Source organism: Gopherus evgoodei, chromosome 24 (assembly GCF_007399415.2).
Source record: "Gopherus evgoodei ecotype Sinaloan lineage chromosome 24, rGopEvg1_v1.p, whole genome shotgun sequence".
NCBI classification, from domain to species: domain Eukaryota; kingdom Metazoa; phylum Chordata; order Testudines; family Testudinidae; genus Gopherus; species Gopherus evgoodei.
In genome coordinates this window covers 9,159,727-9,180,235 of record NC_044345.1, presented here as the reverse complement: position 1 = coordinate 9,180,235, position 20,509 = coordinate 9,159,727, and the positions used below count along the sequence as shown (strand labels likewise).

At 60.4% G+C, this 20,509-nt stretch overlaps 1 protein-coding gene across 1 annotated transcript; it reads right to left on the bottom strand.

Annotated features, from left to right (window-relative positions):
• Window positions 1-8,348: 8,348 nt before the first annotated feature.
• LOC115639554 (lens fiber membrane intrinsic protein-like) lies at window positions 8,349-19,995 on the bottom strand. Its single transcript, XM_030542499.1, has 5 exons — window positions 19,821-19,995; window positions 15,083-15,148; window positions 14,037-14,177; window positions 10,303-10,437; window positions 8,349-8,416 (listed from the first exon to the last, which is right to left on the bottom strand). Exons 1-5 carry the CDS (start codon window positions 19,993-19,995, stop codon window positions 8,349-8,351), a joined length of 585 nt encoding a protein of 194 aa, XP_030398359.1.
• Between the last annotated feature and the right edge of the window lie 514 nt (window positions 19,996-20,509).

Below are 20,509 nucleotides of genomic sequence, written 5' to 3'. Positions count from 1 at the left end.
TTGTATAATCCTTGTCAATGTCAGTAGCACTGTTGTGGCCGGCGTCACCAGGTGGCGCGGTACCACAGCCTTCCAAGGGTTCGTTCTTCGCGTGTGAGCGAGTTTGGACTCTTGGGAGACATGCTGTGATGGAGTTAATGGATGGGTGATGCAGAGTTTGGTGCAAGCAGCGGGAGTGGTTGGAATCGATTACTGAGGCAGAGTCACTCCCTGGGAACCAGGTGTTAGCACTGGGCTGAGATTCCTGGGAGACGCCTCGTGCACTATTTGTGGCCGTCCCTGCTCCAGAACTGGTGCATGTGTGTAAACCCACAAGGTACGCTTAGAATAGTCCTGGATTCCACGTCACTAATTTCTCCTCCACTGGCCAGGCTGAACTGCAAGGCCCTCAGACACCTCCTGCTGCCCAGCAGAGGGGTGACCATGGGGTCAGAGCAGCACACTGGTGACAGAATGGGCTCTTGGGTCTGTGCTTGGCTCCTGCATTGCAGCCCGTTCCCGCGTTCCTCAGTGGCTGATCTGCTCCAACCCCGCCAGCCTGAATCTCACTCCGGCATTTCCTGCCTGTGTTTCTAGCCTCCCTTTGTATCATTTCTCTCAGCTCCTGCTTTCCTTTGACCTTGTCAATTTCATTACCATGCTTTTCACCTCTGTCCTCTGACCATTGACTGGACTCATTATAAGGATGATTTCTATTGTAGCATTGCGTAGATGCCCAGCCAGAGATCAGGGACCCATTGTGCCAGGTGATGCACAGACTCTGACCTCTGATAAGGTGTAAATTTTAAGGGTGAGAATGATTAACTGCTGGAACCATTTACCACGGGCTGTGGTGGATTCTCCATGGCTGGCTATTTTCAAGTCAAGATGAGATGTTTTGCTAACAGAACGGCTCTGAGAATTATTCTGGGGCAGTTCTCTGTCCAGTGCTGTCCAGGAGGTCAGACCGATGATCACCGAGGTCCCTGCTAGCCTTGGAATCCAGGAACCTGTGAAGCCTTTGGCCGGACATGGTAACAGGTGTGGTGCAATGCATTGGCCTCACATTTCTGTTGTTCAGCAGGACGGTTTCAGTTGCTGGGTTTAGTGTGCGGGGCTGGGTTGGGTTGGTGGCCTGTGGTAGACGGGGGGTCAGACTACATGATGAGGTGGTCTTTTCTGGCCTTAAACTCTCTGAGTTTATGACTGAGATCATGGTCTGACTGGGCCGGCGCTGCATAGTCCCCAACCAAGATCAGGGCCCCGTTGTGCCAGGCGCTGTACAAAACGAATGCTCGTACTCCATTCTTCTACAGTACTTTTCATCCACAGATCTCAACCCAGGGCCTGACGCTGGTCCCTGCGCTGCCCTGGACCCTCCTCCCCAGACATGCTACAGTGCTATTTGCCATTTCCTTCCCATCGGCCAGGTGGGAACCTGTGCATCAGCACCTGGGACTGTCTGCATGAGACAGATGCAGCGCTCTGCTTCCAGGTGTGATTGGCGCATTAAACTGGTGCAGGGCCCTGCGTGGAGGCACCCATTTCTGTTTCAGGGGGCGTTATTTCAGTTGAGTTATTTCCCGACTCAGTTAGGAATCGACTTCAGCTAAACCACAAGGAGTCTCTGTGAACTGAAAGAGGAGCATCCACATGAGGCCTGTCAGTAGTTTAACTCTAAATCGGTTTTAAAATGGCTTTAAATTAAACCACTGGAACTTCCCCACATAGACGTGGCCTGGGAAAGAGTCAATGAATTTTGTGAATAAGGTTTGGCGAGGCGAAGACCTGATTTGAAAGCGGAAGCTTCTAGATTCTGTTTGGCGGAAGGTGGTGCAGCCAGGAGCCGGGGAGAGGGTAGATTAGATCGACTGTATCAATTTGGATTAGGAGAGAGAAGGTTAGGGCAAGGGAGATTAGATAAGGAGAGGCTGAGTGCATCCCACGTTTACTGAACTCTGGATATGTTACATCTTTCCTCCAGGTGGTGGGTAATTCTAGCCCACATCCCATCAGGTTATCGGGCTCGTGCTTTTATTGCTGTCGTCTGGGTGGGAACAGGCTCCGGCTGTGGTGAGTGATTTCACTGGGGCTGATGAGTTTTAGCAGGCTGTGATTGCTAGGAATTGCTCTCTTCTTGCTGGCAGGTGGGTACCACACACACACAAACAGTTACACACACTCTCACTCTCTCACACACACACACACAGAGTTACACACTCTCACTCTTTCGCTCTCTCTCTCACACACACACATGCAGTTACACACACACACTCTCTCTGTCTCTCTCACACACACACACACACAGAGTTACACACACACACTCCCCCCCTCCCCGGCTCTCTGTTAGTTTTCCAAACAGCTGGTGTTAGCAGTGGGTTGGGTTCTGTGGATCTGCAGGATGCCCCCGGCTGCCCAACATCCAGCCCCACTGGTTTGTGCACATTCATATTTTCTAGGCATTCCTTCAGCTGTTCCCACCCCACAGCTCCTGGACTCATCCCCGCCGCTGTCGCCTCAGGACCCACTGGATCGTCAGAAGGAGACTCCACCCCTGGGCCAGGCTGGCAGGGCCCTCTAAAGGAGAGGCAGGTACACAGAAACACACAACGATACACAGATACATAAACACACAAATACACACTGATCCATCCAGACACACTGATCCACACACACACACAGAGAAATACTGATACACTCACATACTCCCAGCCCATCCCCATCTGCAGCAAAGTGTAGCCACAGCAGGAGGTGCTCCAGGGGTCACTCAGGCTGGCAGGAGGCCAGTTTCCCAGTGGGTGACATAAGGGCTAGAACAACCCTGGGTCTGAGAGTCCCACGGAGTGTAGGGGAGGGAATTGGGCTCTTGACATCTCAGCTTCCTAAACCCTGAACGGTGGAGATGGGCCAACTCCTGGGAGATATGGGGGGTGTTAGATGTGCACAGGGGAGTTAGCCATGCAATGGGCAGGGCCATCAGTGCCAGCCCTGCCCTCCTGGGGGCAAATGATCCCCCCCCGCTCCCTGCCCAGCCCTGGGGATGTGCTTGAGTAGCTTCTCCCCAGTTCTATAGCCCTTTTTTAGGGTACCTGATCGCAGCAGCCTGGTGGGAGTGACAGGTACCCCTCCCTGCCCTGACCTCTGACCTCCAGGGTGCTTCCCGCTGCTCATCCAATTCACCACAAAGGAAGCAGCTGGCTGAGAAGCTGCCCCCAGCTCTCCCCAAGGACAGAGACGAGGGGGACTCATGGCAGCCCCAGAGCATTTGCAGCCTTGGTGCCCCTGGGCGGCTGGGGAGGAAGCAAGGCATTAGGGATCCCCCACACTCCCGCTGGGCACCCAGCTCCTGCCAGCTCTGGGCAGGCACGGAGCTCGGAAATGGGCATGAGGACCACAGGCTGAGAGGTCTTGGTCCAGGACAGGCTGGCAAACTGCACTGGGCCACAGAGCCAGGTTGCCAGCTGAGCCGTGGCCCCAGGTCAGCCCCTGGGAGCATGGGGTGCAAAGTGCAGCCTCTGCCACACCCCCCAATGGAGCATGTCCCCCTGCCACTAATAGTAGGGCTTTTATCCTCCCTGGGCCCTGCAGCCAGCTGGGCACCAGCGAGTGAGCGAGTGTCTGTCGCACACTCACCCATCACTTGTCACTGCCCTCATCCGGCGCACACCGTGAACACCCAGCGGGCTGATTGCCGAGTTCCAAGTACAGCCCCCACCCCCTGTTAGCAGCCGGGACATATCCCTGTCATAAGGAGAGCTGGGAGTGGTTCCTCCCAAGGGTGCCTCCAGCCCAGCTTCTCCTCTGGCACCCCAGTGGAGCCATGGCAGCCCGAGGCGCACGGCTGGGGGGTGTTACGGTGACTGGTGCTGTCATGGCCAGACACCGAGTGCCCCAGCCCCTGCCCGGAGCACTCATAGGCTACAGGTTATTGTCCCCATGTCACCAAGGGGAAGTACAGCCCAGAGAGGCTCAGTGACACCCAAGGGCGCATCAGGTGCCTGTGCCATAGGCAGGGATTGAACCCAGAGCTCCAGAGGCCCTGACGCACTAGGCCATGCTGCCCAGGGCCGGGGGTGGGGGTGCTCCTTACTGAAAGCCCTCACCCAGCCCCCCTGGCCCAGCCCCCCACCAAGCACCCAAGCCCTTGACCCAGCCCTTGGTACAGGCCCCTAGCTGAGCGCCCCAGCCCTTGGCCCAGCCTTCATCCAGCCCTTGGCCCAGCCCTCCAGCCAGCCCCAACAGCATCCCAGCCAGGCCCCTGTCCAGCCCCCCCCGAGAGCAGCCCAGCCCCCTGACCCCCAACCCAGGCAGGCCCTCAGAGTCTGTCCAGCCCTTCTGGACAGTAGCTGTGCGTCAGCACGAGACAGAAGCACCGAACCATTGTGTTACGCAGCCCCAAGCTGGGTGAGCCCCAAGCTGGGTGAGCCACCTGTGGCAGCCTGCAGCCATCTCACATACTCTGATTGCACTGGGCTGTCACTCAAACGCCACCGACTAGTACCTACGGCACTTCACCACCCTCCGCTCCCCTTTCCCCGGGCCATGGCTGCTGGCACCTGTGTCTGTCCCATGCCTGGGCTAAATGGCCAGCTAAAGCCATTGCTTCTCAGGGGGAGGGGAGTGAACACCCTTGAGGGGCACAACCAGGGTAGGGTGACCAGATGTTCCAATTTTATAGGGACAGTCCTGATTTTTGGGACTTTTTCTTATATAGGTACCTATTATCCCCCACTCCATGTCCCAATTTTTCACACTTGCTATCTGGTCATCCTACAACCAGAGGCCTGAAGAGAGGCAGGAGGGCAAGAAGATACTGCAACAACCACCTGCCCCAAGAGCCCAGGCCCCTACGGCACCCTGGACCAAGGAGAATCACCACTCAGAACGGGCAGTATAGAGGCTATGAAACACAGCCACACAATTCCGATTCCATCTAGCAGAGGACAGGAGAGACATAGCCACACTAGCCAGGAGGGCACAATTCATGGAATACGTAGGAGGCTGCCCTGCTTGTGCAGGGGACGCTAGGGAGGGCTGGCGGGCAGCGCCCTGGGTTGGGCTGGGGGGAAGGGCAGGGGCATTTCAAACCAGACCAAAGCCAGGAGAGGCACCAGCAGGAGCTGCCGTGCCCTGGAGGCCGGGGATGGGCTGCCAGCCCCCACACAGCCTTTTCTGTCTCTGGGCATAGCTCCCCAGACCCGCTCTGCACTGGGCACCACACAGGCCAGGCAGGGTCGGCCTACAATGGTCACTTCCTTCCCTGTGCCCAGCACAGCGGGGTGGGGGTGGCAGCGCACAGCTTGGGTTCCTGGTGCCTTCCTTTGCAGGATTTCACTCTCACAGCCAGGGGTGGGGATCTGCCCCTTCGCCAGCATCCCTGTAGAAAATGCCCCCCACCCCCAGATCAGAGTGGGCACCATGGCATGGGGGAGCCTGCTGGAGGAGGGTCTGCACAGCGGGTCATTGCATTGATGTAGCAGCACCGCTGCACTGGCCTAGGGTCAAAGGCTGGGTTAGAGACGAGGCATTGGGCTGACACCCCTCAGCCTTGGCTTCAAGCCCCTGCTCTGCGGATGCTGCTTGTGGACGAGCCCTTCCGGGCCAGGTCGATACAGGTCTAGGCCAGAAGCACCCAGGGGCATTAGGCACGTAGATGCTTTTGAAACACCTTTAAGAATCTGGCCATAACTCTCTCCTGTGGGAGGTGGAGGGGAATCGTCCGCCCCAGGGCGCGGTGTTGCTAGGATCCTGGGGTCAGGATCGGGCCCTTTACAGCCGGGGTGCCAAGAAACTGGCAGCTTTAGAGTGAAAGTCCAACGGTGCCATCTCTGGCCAAGCTGGGCTGGGAGGGAGCCAGCCCCACTTACCCCCTGCCCGTCAGCTACAAGCCTTAGGCAACATGACCGGGAACCGGCCACCTCTGGGAGCTACCGCGAATCCCTGGCTGCTCCTGGCACTGTGTGGGGGAGGAGGCGGTGATCCCGGCCCCGTGGGGGTGTCGCTCCCGATCTGCGTGTGGATCCTGGTGCAGCCAGGGCCCTGCCAGGGTGTCGCTGCCTGAGTCACCTTGACAGAGGAAACAGCAGGGTCAGCAAAACCTGCCTCAACCTGTCCGACAGAACAAGCCGCCAAGCCCGAAGGGAGAGGGAGGGGACCGTGTGGGCCAGGACCCTGGCGGGGAGAGCAAGAGGGAGGAGTCCCCCTCTCCCCCCACGAGATTGGATTGGAGGAAACCTCAGGAATTTGGGTGCCTATAGAAGCAAGAAATGGATCTCACACACACCCCACTATCCCAGCCCTGAGCTCCCCCGACCCCCCAGCTCTGCCAGTGCCCCTCAATCCCCAACCCCTTGTTATCCCAGTCCTGCCCCCAAGCTCTGCCAGTGCCCCTCAATCCCCAACCCCTTGTTATCCCAGTCCTGCCCCCAAGCTCTGCCAGTGCCCCTCAATCCCCAACCCCTTGTTATCCCAGTCCTGCCCCCGCAGCTCTGCCAGTGCCCCTCAATCCCCAACCCCTTGTTATCCCAGTCCTGCCCCCAAGCTCTGCCAGTGCCCCTCAATCCCCGACCCCTTGTCATCCCAGTCCTGCCCCCAAGCTCTGCCTGTGCCCCTCAATCCCCAACCCATTGTCATCCCAGGCCTGCCCCCCAGCTCTGCCAGTACCCCTCAATCCTGACCCGCAACCCTCTGCTATCCCAGCCAGACACAAGGCAGGTGCAACCCTGACCAGAGGGAACTTCTCGCTGTACTGGGACCCACTGGGCCGGGAGCTGGGAACCCGGAGCTCAGCGCACTCCTGCTGCAATTCCATCACTGACTACCCAGGGGAAGCCTTTGGGGAGACTCGGCGGGAAACGAGGCTTGCTGGGAGCCACTGAGACTCATGGTGTGTCCAAACTGCACTGTAATCGGTGGCCTCTGGGCTCATGGCACCGGTGTGCCAAGCCCGCGCTCCAGCATCCACACTGCATTACCTGGGCTTACAGCTGTGGGACCCGGTGCTCCCCGCCATGCTGGTGCCTCCACACGGCCCTTCTGACTTGGGGCTGCGGCCACATGGGGCTTGGTCCCACGACTCAGTGGGACTCGGGCTGTGGCCCCCCACCCCCAGCAGTGTCCATGGGCCCAAGTCCAGAGGGATTCCTGGCCCAAGTCAGCCTGATTAGTGTGTAAGCCTGGGTTTCCAGCACAGTGTAGACAGACCATTAAGGGGTTACTTCCAGGAGACTGGCTTTAGGCAGGGACACGGCCCAGAGCCTGGGAATTCTGGACACCCCCTGGTGGGACTGGTAGCAGCCACGGAATTACCTACAGGGCAGCTGGGGGGAGCTGCCCCGGTCTGCGGGGGCCCCCTGCCTGGTGCGCTCTTGGGACGCTGCAGCACCAGGACACGGCTGAGGATTCAGCTACTTTATTGGCACATTCAGATCACTGGCACATCAGGATCAAGGCCAGCACTGGGCACCACACCTGGCCAAGGGGAGGGGGCTGGGATACAGCAGAGGACGCCACGTTGGGTGTCACTGGAGGGTGGAGATTGGATGGGGTCTGGCGGGTGGCACTGGAGGGTGGGGATTGGCTGGGGCCAGGGAATGTCACTGGAGGGCAGGGATTGGCCAGGGCCAGGCAGGTGTCACTGGAGGGTGAAGATTGGCCTGGCGCCTAGCGGGTGGCATTGGAGGGCAGGGATTGGCCAGGGCCAGGCAGGTGTCACTGGAGGGTAAAGATTGGCCTGGTGCCTAGTGGGAGGCATTGGAAGGCAGGGATTGGCCGGGGCCTGGCGGGTATCACTGGAGGGTGGGGATCGGCCAGGGCCTGGCAGGTGGCACTGGAGGGCAGGGATTGGCCAGGGCCTGGCAGATGGCAGTGGAGGGCAGGGCTTTGCTGGGGCCTGGCGGGTGGCAGTGGAGGGTGGGGATTGGCTGGGGCCAGGGAATGTCACTGGAGGGCAGGGATTGGCCAGGGCCAGGCAGGTGTCACTGGAGGGTGAAGATTGGCCTGGTGCCTAGTGGGTGGCATTGGAGGGCAGGGGTTGGCCGGGGCCTGGCGGGTATCACTGGAGGGTGGGGATTGGCCGGGACCTGGCAGATGGCAGTGAAGGGTGGGGATTGGCTGGGGCCAGGGAATGTCACTGGAGGGCAGGGATTGGCCAGGGCCTGGCAGGTGGCACTGGAGGGCAGGGATTGGCCGGGGCCTGGCGGGTGTCACTGGAGAGTGAGATTGGCTGGGGCCCGGTAGGTGTCACTGGAGGACAGGAATTGGCCGGGACCAGGTGCATGCCACTGGAGGACGGGGAGCCGTCAGAGGAAGGGCAGGGGTGAGGGTGGGGAGCTGTCAGGACTGTGCATCCAGGCAAGTGTGGTGCCCGCTCAGCCGCTCGCCACGTTGGAGCTCTCCGGGGACGGCCTCTTGGAGACGGCACAGATGTGGAAAATGCCTGGGGAAGAGAGCGAGAGGGTCAGGGCAGGGACAGGAGGGGTGGGTGGCGAAGTAGAAGAGGCCAAACAGGGCAGGCAGGGATGGGGTGGGCGGGCGGGGATGTGGTAGGTGACATGATCCCCCAAGCTTCTCCCTCTGGAGCATGGCATCTCCCTGCTCCTGCTTCCCCTCACCCCATACACCCTCTGCCCCATGGGGCCCTCTCCCCTGCTCCTCCCTCCCCTCACCCCATACACCCCCTGCCCCATGGGGATCTGTCCCCCTGCTCCTCCTTCCCCTCACCCCACACTCCCCTACCCCATGGGGCCCTGTCCCCTGCTCCTCTCTCCCCTCACTCCACACACCCCCTGCCCCATGGGGATCTGTCCCCCTGCTCCTCCCTTCCCCCACCCCATATACCCTCTGCCCCATGGGGATCTGTCCCCCTGCTCCTCCCTCCTCTCACCTAACACACCTCCTGTCCCTTCGCACCCTGCCCCACATTCCTCTCTCCCCTCACCCCACACCCCCCTGCCCCATGGGGCCCTGTCCCCTGCTCCTCCCTCCCCTCACCGCACACACCCCTTCCCCATGGGGCCCTGTCCCCTGCTCCTCTCTCCCCTCACTCCATACACCCCCTGCCCCATGGGGATCTGTCCCCCTGCTCCTCCCTCACCTCACCTGAAACACCCCCTGTCCCTTCGCACCCTGCCCCACATTCCTCTCTCCCCTCACCCCCACAGCCCCCCTGCCCCATGGGGCCCTGTCCCCTGCTCCTCCCTCCCCTCACCCCACTCCCCCCTGCCCCCCATTCCTTCCTCCCCTCACCTCACACACCCCCTGTCCCATGGCAGCCTTCCCCCTATGCTTCTTCCTTCTTGGATCCTTCCAGCAGTTTCCCCTCCCCACACCTGCCTCATTCTCCTCTGCACCTGCCCGCCCACCACCACTGCCCATGGCTTGTCTGGGTTGCACCCACACACACACTTCACTCCACCCTGCCCCTTGCAGTGGCATCTCGGCTAACAGCTTTCCCCCTCTCCAGACTTCCCAGCAGGCCTCACTGGTTTCTGATGGGTCAGGCCCTACCAAATTCATGGTCCATTTTGATCAATTTCACGGTCATAGGATTTTTAAAATCATAAATTTCATGATTTCAGCTATTTAAATCTGAAATGTCACAGGGTTGAAATTGTAGGGGCCTGACCCAAAAAGGACCGGTGGGGAGAGGGCTGCAAGGTTATTGTAGGTGGTGGGGGTTGTGGTTCTGCTACCCTTACTTCTGCACTGCTGCTGGCGGCGGTGCTGCCTTCGGAGCTGGGCAGCTGGAGAGCAGCGGCTGCTGGCCAGGAGCCCAGTTCTGAAGGCAGAGCCACCACCAGCAGCAGTGCAGAAGTAAGGATGGCAATACCGTAACGCCCCTAAATTAACCTTGTGTCCCCCCCTGCAACTCCCTTTTGGGTCAGGATCCCCAGTTTGAGAAACACTGGTGTCCCCCAGTGAAATCTGTACAGTATAGGGTAAGAGCACAGAAAAGACCAGATATCACAGAGGGAGACAGTCTGTGATGCATTTTTCATGGCCGTGAATTTGGTACTGATGGACCAGACACCCCTGAAGTTCAGGAAAGCTCAGCTGAGTTCAGCGCTGCTCGGGCTCCTGGCAAGCACCCCGTGGCAAAGTCCCTGCTGGGAAGTGGGGTGGAGGGAACAGTGCAATCTGAGTGCAGCTCCAGGCAGCCGGGATCTCAGCTAAGGGTTGGGTGGGAATCCCAGGTCTGGGGCTGGCCTGGGAAGTTGGGGCATCAGGATCTGCAGTATGGAAAGGGGGCTGGGGTGCCATGCTGGGCACCCAGGAGCCAGGACACAGAGAGGGGAGCAGCTAGGGAGCCCCAAGAGCAGGTACCTGCCGAGAGGGTGAGGATGACAGCGATCCAGCCCAGGATGTAGGACCAGGAGAAGCGCCAGTTAGCGTAGCGCTTACCGAAGAAATTCACCGTCACGCCAGTGTACACCGACAGCCCCAGCAATGCCAAGAGACCTGTGGGGGCGAACACAGGCTGTGGCGGGGGCTGACCTCTGACTCCACTCATCACATGCAGGCACCAGTGACACAGGGCTGCCTTAGAGAAAAACTCACAGCGACGCACTCACCAAGCAGGGACCCAGCCTGGCTCAGCGCCACAATGCAGAGACCCAGCCTGGCTCGGCACCACAATGCAGAGACCCGGCCTGGCTCGGCACCGCAATGCAGAGACCCGGCCTGGCACGGCACCGCAATGCAGAGACCCGGCCTGGCTCGGCACCGCAATGCAGAGACCCGGCCTGGCTCGGCACCGCAGTGCAGGGACCCGGCCTGGCGCGGCACCGCAGTGCAGGGACCCGGCCTGGCGCGGCACCGCAGTGCAGAGACCCGGCCTGGCTCGGCACCGCAATGCAGGGACCCGGCCTGGTTCTGCACCGCAATGCAGAGACCCGGCCTGGCACGGCACCGCAATGCAGAGACCCGGCCTGGCACGGCACCGCAGTGCAGAGACCCGGCCTGGCTCGGCACCGCAATGCAGAGACTCGGCCTGGCTCGGCACCGCAATGCAGGGACCCGGCCTGGTTCTGCACCGCAATGCAGGGACCCGGCCTGGCACGGCACCGCAATGCAGAGACCCGGCCTGGCTCGGCACCACAGTGCAGGGACCCGGCCTGGCTCGGCACCGCAATGCAGAGACCCGGCCTGGCTCGGCACCGCAATGCAGAGACCCGGCCTGGCACGGCACCGCAGTGCAGAGACCCGGCCTGGCTCGGCACCGCAATGCAGAGACCCGGCCTGGCTCGGCACCGCAGTGCAGGGACCCGGCCTGGCGCGGCACCGCAGTGCAGAGACCCGGCCTGGCTCGGCACCGCAATGCAGGGACCAGGCCTGGTTCTGCACCACAATGCAGGGACCCGGCCTGGCACGGCACCGCAATGCAGAGACCCGGCCTGGCACGGCACCGCAGTGCAGAGACCCGGCCTGGCTCGGCACCGCAATGCAGAGACCCGGCCTGGCTCGGCACCGCAATGCAGGGACCCGGCCTGGTTCTGCACCGCAATGCAGGGACCCGGCCTGGCACGGCACCGCAATGCAGAGACCCGGCCTGGCTCGGCACCACAGTGCAGGGACCCGGCCTGGCTCGGCACCGCAATGCAGAGACCCGGCCTGGCTCGGCACCGCAATGCAGGGACCCGGCCTGGCACGGCACCGCAATGCAGGGACCCGGCCTGGCTCAGCACCGCAATGCAGGGACCCGGCCTGGCTCGGCACCGCAATGCAGAAACCCGGCCTGGCTCGGCACCGCAAGGCAGGGACCTGGCCAGACATTGCAATGCGGGACCTGGCAGGGCTCAGCACTGCAATGCAGGGACAAGGCACAGCTCAGCACCACAATGCAGAGATCTGGCATAGATTGGCATCATAATGCAGGGCCCCGGCCCAGCGTGGCACCACAAGGCAGGGACCCGGCATGGCTCAGTACCACCTTGTGTCAGTTTCACTCAGCACGATTGGTTACGGGGAGAAGTTTCCCTCCCTCCATCTCCCAGGGTCTGAGAGTCGCTCCCTTTCCAAGCTCCCTGCCCTGTCCTGTGCTGCTGGAAGGCCAGGCCAATCACTGACCTGATGGGACCCCTGCCCCCCCCACTCCCAGAGCCAGCCCCATCCCTAAAGACTCAGCCAAACTCTTCCTAGCGGCGTGTTGGGAGCTGTACAGAAGAGAGCTCTTGCCCTTACCCCAGGTCTGTCCCTTCTCTGGGGCTACTCTGAGACATTCCCCCAGCCCTGCCCGCCCTGACACTGTCCCAGGCAGCTCCCCTAGGGGTAGCCATGACCAGTGCACTCACCCAACTCTGCCACCCTTGTCCCCCCAACCCTCAGTTCCTCCAGCTGTGCCACCCGGCCCGTGTGCCAGCAGCCACCATTGCCATCACCCCTGCCAGGGGGAGCCACGCCCCATCCCGCAGTGCCAGGGGGCTGCACAGAGCCAGCCAGGCAACTCTGACCCTTCCCCTGCTGCACCCGACTGGGAGTGTTTTCCTCGCCCAAGTCCTGGCGCCTGCAGCAAACCCTGAGATGGGTCTTTCCTTCCAGTGTAGCTGCATCCTGCCCTCCCCTCAGCGTTAACCACAGAGGGATGCTCAGACCGGTCCTTCCGGCCCAGCCTCGGACCGAGGGCAGCGCCATGTGCGCCAGAGAAAGGTGGCAGAGCCACGTGGGGGGCAGCTGTGGCTGATCTACCCCCCTCCCCAATGCTGGAGATGCTTTGTCCCCAGCTCCCCCTGCAGCATCCCCAGGAGCAGTGCCGGATCAGCCACCTCCCGTTTGCCAGCCCAGCAACAGGGACTTGCACACTAGATCCTCACCAGGAATTATTCGGGGGCACTGAAGGGGTGGGCGAACTGCCCAGCTAAAACCAGGCCCAGGCTAGCTTTGCCGGTGCATCTCCTTCCCAGCCTGGCCACCTTCTTGTCGGCTGCGGCAGGCTGAGCTACCCCCAGTGATGCCCTGGCCCCTTTTCAGAGCGGCACCAGAATCCAGCCGGCAGGAGGAGTCGTTCAAACTCTCCCCTCCGGGGGGTGCTGCCAGTACTGACGCTTGCCCACCGGGCGCTGCCCCAGTCGCTAGCTGGCATAGTGCCTGCTGGAGCTCTTCTCAGCCTGGACCAGCCTCCTTGGCTCTCTGCTGGCCGCGTGGCATGGAACGGGGTGGGCTGGTGTGGGGCAGACCTGACTCCCTCGTTGCCTGCAGGGCTGGGGAGCTCGCAGCTCAGGATGGGGCCCAGCCAGGAAGGGCTTGGAGAAAACCCCCCATCGCCAGATACCCTCAGGCCTGGGGACACAGCGAGGAATTGCCAGCAGCGGCTTGGCTAGCCCCGAGCTGCTTTTCAGCCCTCAGCAGCCTCCACCTAGCCAGGTGAGGATCACAGGGGGGCAGGCATGGAGCCCCAGGCCACCCAGTGAGGTGTGATTGTGCCCAACCTCCTGCTGGCGGGGTCTGGCGGTTGGTGCTAGCCAGAGCAAACATGAGAGCTCAGAGGGGTCTAGCCGGGCACCCTAAGATCCCAGCCTGCCTGGCTCAGGGGCTTCAGTCTGTAATTAAAGTGGGGACAGTGTGTGGCCGACGTGGGCAGTGCTGGGGTCCCAATGCCACCCGCTGTGGGTTTCCTTTGCCCAAGTGGGTGACCCTTATTCCCTGCAAAGAAGCCGTTCCACCAGTCACGGTGAGACTCATGGCTCTCACATGCCAGCCTTGCATGCCGCCTGTTGAGTCCAGGCAGGTGGTGCCTGCTGGCCAGATGACGGGGGTATGGCAGAGAGCAGGGGGGCAGTAGGGTAGGAGGAGCCATACCCTCTCCTTCGTATTGGCTACTTTCCCAGCTCTGCCCCTCACTGTTGGCCTCTCACCAGGTGCTAAGTGGGCTCTGATGTTTCACCCCATAGGTGGCTGCATACAGATAAGAGGAGGGCACTTTCTAATGGGCTGAGGAGTGCACACACTATAACGAGATGCCCATTTATCATCTCATCAGCATTTCTCCCTTGCCTTTGCTCCCACCCTGTAGTGCCCACCCTGCCCTGTGGTGGCCGCCTCGCCCCATGGTGCGCACGTACCAGCGATCAGCAGGGTGATGCCGGCGGAGCGGGTGCGGGATGCCCTGGCATTGCTGGAGAAGGCGGTGAGGCCCAGGATGATGCCCGCGAAGCAGGAGAGGATGGAGAGCAGCATGAATGCCCGGGTGGCGTCCCAGAAGGCTGCAGGGAGGGGACAGAGAGACAGGGAGCACTCAATGGGACCCGGAGATTGGCGAGGGGAGCCGGGAGCTGGATCTCGTCTGAGGAGAAGGGGAGGAAGGGCCAGAGGAGCCGGCCAACGGCAGGGCCAGCACCTCCAGCGCTGTGCAGAGGGTGTATGCTGAGCAGGACCAGTGCAGAAGAGAGAGACGCTGGGTCTGGGGGCCTGAGCTGCCCCTCCCTGCCCTGCGAGCCAATCCCCATGCAATCCCTTTCCCTGGGGTGAGCTGCTGCCCCCATCTGCCTCCCACCTGCCCCCTCCAAGGCTGCACCCTAGAGCCATGTCTTTCTTCGTGGCTGGGTTAGGGGAGGCAGGTAGGGCTGTAAGAATGAGATCATCAACCCCAGGGGAGCTGGTCACCTGGACTGCCCCCCCCAGCCGCAGCTTGTTTGGGGGCGGGGACTCCCGGAGCCAGGCTGCACAGTTCCGACAGGGCCAGCAGTTTGGGGGTAGCTTGTACAGACGCTAGGGCTGGCATTCAGGAGGGCTCAGACCCCCCAAACTGGGGCCAGACTTTCCAAGGAGCTCACCCTGCCCTGAGGCCCAACTGGCAAGCCAGCCCTGCATGCTGGTGCTGATCAATAAGAATGTGCCCCTGAATCCCCCTAGCCTGTACCCCAGCATGGGCCCTGAGCTGAACCCCACGAAGCCAATGGGAGTTTTCCCTGAGCAAAGTCTCTGCGGGGAGCCAGGTGGGCACCTGAGGGCCCTGGGATCGTGAGGGCACGAAGACAGCGGGGGTGGGAAGAAGCGGCCCACAGACAATTGGGGCCCCAGATGGGGAGCGGAGGAACCCAAGGAGTCAATGTAAAGCCTAGGAAGGAGCCAGCAGAAGGAGTAGAATGGAGCCGGGATGGCCGGGTACCTGGCAGGATGTGAGCGGCTGCATTTTGCATGAGCTGCATCCTAGATACGACCCGGAGAGTCGCTCCTGAAAATAAAGAATCACAGTGATGCAGCCTCCAAGAGAGACAAGGCCTTCATGGGAACTAGGATGCAGTGTGGGCCCAGCACTGGCCCCTCGAGGGGCAGGGTAGGGGGCTGGGAGTGGGGGATCCCAGTGAGGGCTCCCCAAGGGGAAGGGAAAGGGACTGTGAGTGGGGGATCCCAGTGAAAGCTCCTCAAGGGGTATGCGTGACAAAGTGGGAATTTGCTGTAATATTTTTATGACCCCTATCTGTGCCTCAGTTTCCCCATATGTTTCATTGTTACCTAGCTGAGGGGGAAGGGCTGTTTGCTCTCAGGGCAGGCGAAGAGACATGGGTGTGAATGGCACCTGGCTGTCTGAGCCTCAGCTGGTCATTGAAAAGGACCGGCCAAGGCCATGCCCTGGATCGCTGGAGAATCTCAAAGAACTGTGGAAAACCCAGTCTCCAGGACATCCACACCCAGCAAGAAATGCCCCAGGGAAGCTGAGCACAGACCCCCGCTGGAGAACAAAGGACTGGAGTGGTGTGAGGTGGAGGAAGGGTGAGAATTGGCTGCTAGAAGGAGGGTCAGATAGAGCCTGACCTTGGTGGGTCAATACACCCTGGCTCTGAGCTGACCAGACTGCTCTGTGCTTTAACCTTCAGTCCTCTGGGCTGACCTAAGGCACCTTGCTGTGCTGGGTTCCGGGTGACCTGTAAACCCGACTGCTGTGACAGCGCTGGGTGAGTGTCATTGCAAATGGCACCTTGGTGAGGTGTGTTAATCGCTGCGGAATGGACACGTCTTTCCCAGGGGTCGGTCTCAGTTGGACTCACTGAGCAGACTGCATGGTGTGAAGCAGGAGAGCTGGACCCCAGAGGCTGTGAGGCTGTGGGTCTTACTCTGTGTACAAAGAGTGAGGCCTCTCAGGGTCTGACCCACTGAAGGGTTTCTGCCTAGAGACAGTTCCAAAGCTGGAGGCCGTGACAGCTGGTGCCAGAGGTGGGATGCTGAAGGCACCAGTATTATATTTTGCAATAATTGCCTTGCAGCAGTAAAACAAGGGTACTTAAAGGAAACAGCAAGAAAATGGTGTATAAGCGCCTCCCTAAGAAGGACATTGCAAACCTGTACAGGGAGAGAGGGTAAAGTGCTAGGAAACTCAACAAGGCGCAGCTGATTGCACGGCTGGAGAAAGATGATCAGATCAAGAAGCAGGTTCCAGACCTAAGTAGAGTTCCAAGAGGGTCCAAGAGTGACCGAGGCAGCAGCAGGGTGTCCTCACAACCCAGTTCCCTGCCCAGCACAGTTCCCCACTGACAGATTTGAAGCAGTGGAAGTGGGAGCTGAGGGCGAAGGACCTAGCAACCAAGAGAAGCTGCAGAAGCATGAAATGGAGATGGAGAAGAGGAGGGTGAGAGGACCCACTGAGGGGTAAGTGGGGAAAGACACTGAGATTCTAATCCCGCAAGGAACCTAGATACCACATTGTGGCCCCAGTTTAAGGGAAGGGGGTATAGACGACTACCTCGCTGCCTTTGAGAAGGCTTGTGATTTGAACCTCTTGGCCCTGTGGACCGGCTCTGCTGTCTCACCCCCTTACTCGGTCCCAGAGCCATAGAGGTGTACAGCCAGAGGGATGACGTTGATACTGGGGACTAGGAACAGTTCACAAAGGATCTAATTCTTAGGTTTGATTCGGCACCTGAGGCTTATAGGAAAAGGTTTTGGGGTGTGCAAAAGACCCAAGATGTGACCCTATATGAAAGCCTGCAGGTGTCCCTACACTGGAAGATTTGTGTAATCTGATTGGGTTGGAGCTACTCTGTGAGATCTGTCCCCATGAGCTGAAAATGTGGCTAGTGGACAGGAAGCCAAAGGATCTGCATAGTGGAGGCCGGTTGGCAGATGAGTTTCGGACAATAGGTCCAAAGGGGATTGGCCTAAGTATGGGTCCTGGAAAAAAGAACCAGTGAAGGCAGAAGTGGGACTTAGGGAAACTCAGCAGCCAACGGACCTCAGTGGTGTGATATTTGTAGGAAAACAGGGCATAAGTGGGCATGTGTGGTCAAAGCCCATTGGATGTTGCGCCACCTGGGTTAAGGTTCCCCTTGGGGACCATTTGTCCACTTGGGTTAAGACCAAATGCTTGAGGGTTCATTCCCGACTCCAACCTAGGGGTCAGGACACCCCAGGCGGCATCCCAGATGGCCGACACCTGGAGGAATGCGGGTTCCCTGACCTTCTCACTCCCTGGCAGAGGAGGGGGTGCAGGACCCCAGCACAGTTTCAAACCCTAAGAGCCTGGGGTGGCAAAAGGACACGGGGCTGCCTGAAAACCCCTCGGGTGCCCCTTGCTAGTGACATCTACCAGCCTAGTCCTAAGGGAGGGCGTGAAACTGCTCTGAGCTGCGTATTGGAAACTGGGTATTTGCCTGATTAGCAGAGGGGCTGCAAGAACCTGGGCAGACCAGGTAGGACAGTGACCACGGGGCAGGGAATGACGCAGCAAGGCCGGTGGAGGACGTTTGTGGGGTATCAGGGAGGCTGAGCAACACCCTCCCCCTTGAGAACAAAGGACTGGAGCAGTGTGAGGTGGGAGGTCAGAGCTGGCTGCTGGAAGGAGTTAGGGTTCCCACCTGGGAACTGCCCAAGGGGATCAGACAGAGACAGTCACTACAGCTCTGCTGGGCTCTGGGCTGACCAGACTGGTCTGTGCTTTAACCCTCTGAGGGCCTTCCTGTGCTGGGTTCCAGCTGACCCATAAACCTGGCAGCGCTGACAGCGCTGAGTGAGTGTCACTGCAAATGCTGGGCAAGGTGCGTTAAGCATAATCCCTGCGGTGTGGACATGTCTCTCTCAGGAGCTGTCTCAGCTGGACTCGCTGAGCAGAGCTCACGGGGTGAAGCAGGAGGGCTGGAGCCCCAGAGGCTCAGTCTCGGCGGGGTGAAGCTGTTTGGCTTACCTGGAGGAAGAGACCTCTCGGGGGTCTGGCCCACTGAAGGGTTTCTCCTAGAGACTGTTCCAAAGGTGGGGGAGTAGCACTGACCCAGTGGTTCCCTGACAGCTGGGAAAGGGGCTGGGAATGGGGGACCCCAGCGAGGGCTCCCTGAGGGGCAGGGAAGGGGGCTGGGGTTGCAGGATTCCAGCAAGGGCTCCCCGAGGGGCAGGGAATGGGGGATCCCAGCAAGGGCTCCCCGAGGGGCAGGATACAAGGCTATGTGCGAGGATCCCCAAGGCAGCAAGCGAAACACATTGAGAAATAGCAGCAGCTTCCACCCCACTGCTCCATCCTAGGGGCTCTCGGGCTTTGCAGACCCAGGGGGATTCCTCACTGCTGGTCGCTCCCAGTTACCCCCATCCCGCTTTGATCTGGATTCAGACTCAGCCAGATTCTCTATTGTGTTACACCCGTGTAACCCCAGGGGCGTCAGCAGTGTTGCTCTGCTCCCTCGCCGGTGGTGCTCCCATGACGGAGCCTCCGGCCAGGCCAAGCCCCAGGCGATTTTCATCAGCTGCAGATCGGCCTTCCCTGCCTTGGGTGACAGCTGCCATCCCAGGTCCTCCCACAGAATCAATGTTGGGCCCTCCATGCTCCTCGCGTCCTCAAGCCCCCCAGGCAGTGCTCTTAGCCAGCAGCCGTAGCAGACTCAGGTCCTTGGCAGACCAGCCCCTAAAGTGTGAAACGTTCCCTGGTCCTGCACTCTCTCTGCCCAGAGTCAGTGGCAGCCCCAGCTGGGGAGACCAAGGGCGGGGAAGGGAGACACGGGGCTTTTTTATCTTCTCCCACCCCTTCCCACCCCCTGAGGACAGGCCAGGTTTCAATGTCCCACTCCAGAATTTTCTGCTACCTCGAAACAGGCCAGCTCGGTAGCTCAGCTGGGGCCAGCGCTGCAAAGCCATTGGGCTTTTTATAGGTCCGATGGAAACTCTCCACCTCCCTTTGGACTGGCTGTGCCCGAGAGGGGAACTGAGGTATATTTGCAGCCGGCCCAGAGCCCACGCCCATGGCCAGTTCTGATCCAGCCCGGAGCTGGGGACTCTGAGCCCAGGCTGGAGTTGGCAAGATCTGGAGAGGCCAGATCTGGGCCTTCAGATCAGGCCATTCCAGGGCTACAGGTGGAGCCCTGCTGCCCAAGGACTCCGGAGTTGCAGCTGGGGCCGGATGGTGGCATCAAGCCCCACTTTGTCCTCTCCATATTATGGGGCCAGATCCTAGTGTCAATCAAAGCAGCCTCAGCGGGATGCATGTCAGCTGTATTGCACACCCCTGGACCCCCCCACTCCGAGCTCCAGGGAGCCTCCACCCGTCCGTGGCTGGTGGCCGGGGCAGGCTGCAGCCAAAAGAGGGCAGCTGTGCTCACACAAGCCAGCAGCCAGGATGCCAGGCAGGGGCTCTTCTGGGGAAACCCGGGGGAAGATTCTCTGCCCGCGCCACTGGACACAACAATTGGGACATCTCATCGCAGCGTCTCTCCCTGGGATTGGGTCAGATGGGGCACCCCTGACCGAGCCAGCAGAAGCCAGGCTGAACCAGACCTGGTCGGGCGCCCCCACCTGTACATCTACAAGCCACAGCCCGTTCGGTCCCATCCAGGCCATTTCCCGGGGCCCAGAGCTGGACTGTCTGTCTCTGCAGTCATCACCCTCCTGGTCCCTTTCCGCACTGGGGGGCAGCCCCGGGCGCTGCTCACCAATTCTGATGGTGTGGGGGTGGCACTTGCCGCTCACGCAAAACCTCCAGAGCCCCTGGTTGCTCAAGTTCTCCGAGTAGCGATACTGCATCCAGAAGTCGGTCGCCGTGGCAACGATGAGAAGGACCAGGCCTGAGACCGCACACAATAGTCCGCCTCCCATCAAGGTGTACATGGCTGGCAGCTCGCAGGTCCTGCGGGGCGGGGCGGGGGGATGTCTTTCTCCTGCACCAGGACAAGAGGAGATGTGGCCTCCTAGGAGAAGGCCCAGCAGAGAGTTACCACTGGCTGGGCTGTGTGGCAGACATGTCTATTGCCCTTCACGTCATGCAGACCTGGGGAACTCCCTGCTGCAGGAGTTGCAGAGCCAAGGGCTGTGGCTGGATTTCAAAGCGGGCAGGAGAATTCTCTGCAGGTATCTGAGGTGAGATAGGCGTGAGTCAGCTCATGCTTCATGGCATGAGCATCATGCAAGGGTCAGGAGGGAATGCCCCCCCCCAACACATGGAAAATTGTGTCTGTGGCCAGGGAGTCAGAGTAGGGAGGTCCAGGCCCTGCTCTGACCCATCAGACACTGGCCGCTGCTGATTGCAGGAGAGTGAGCCCGCACGAGGTGACTGCCTGGCACAGCGTGGGAAGAGGTGGGCTACGAGATGGATCAAGGCAGGGGACTGAATACTGGGCTAGAT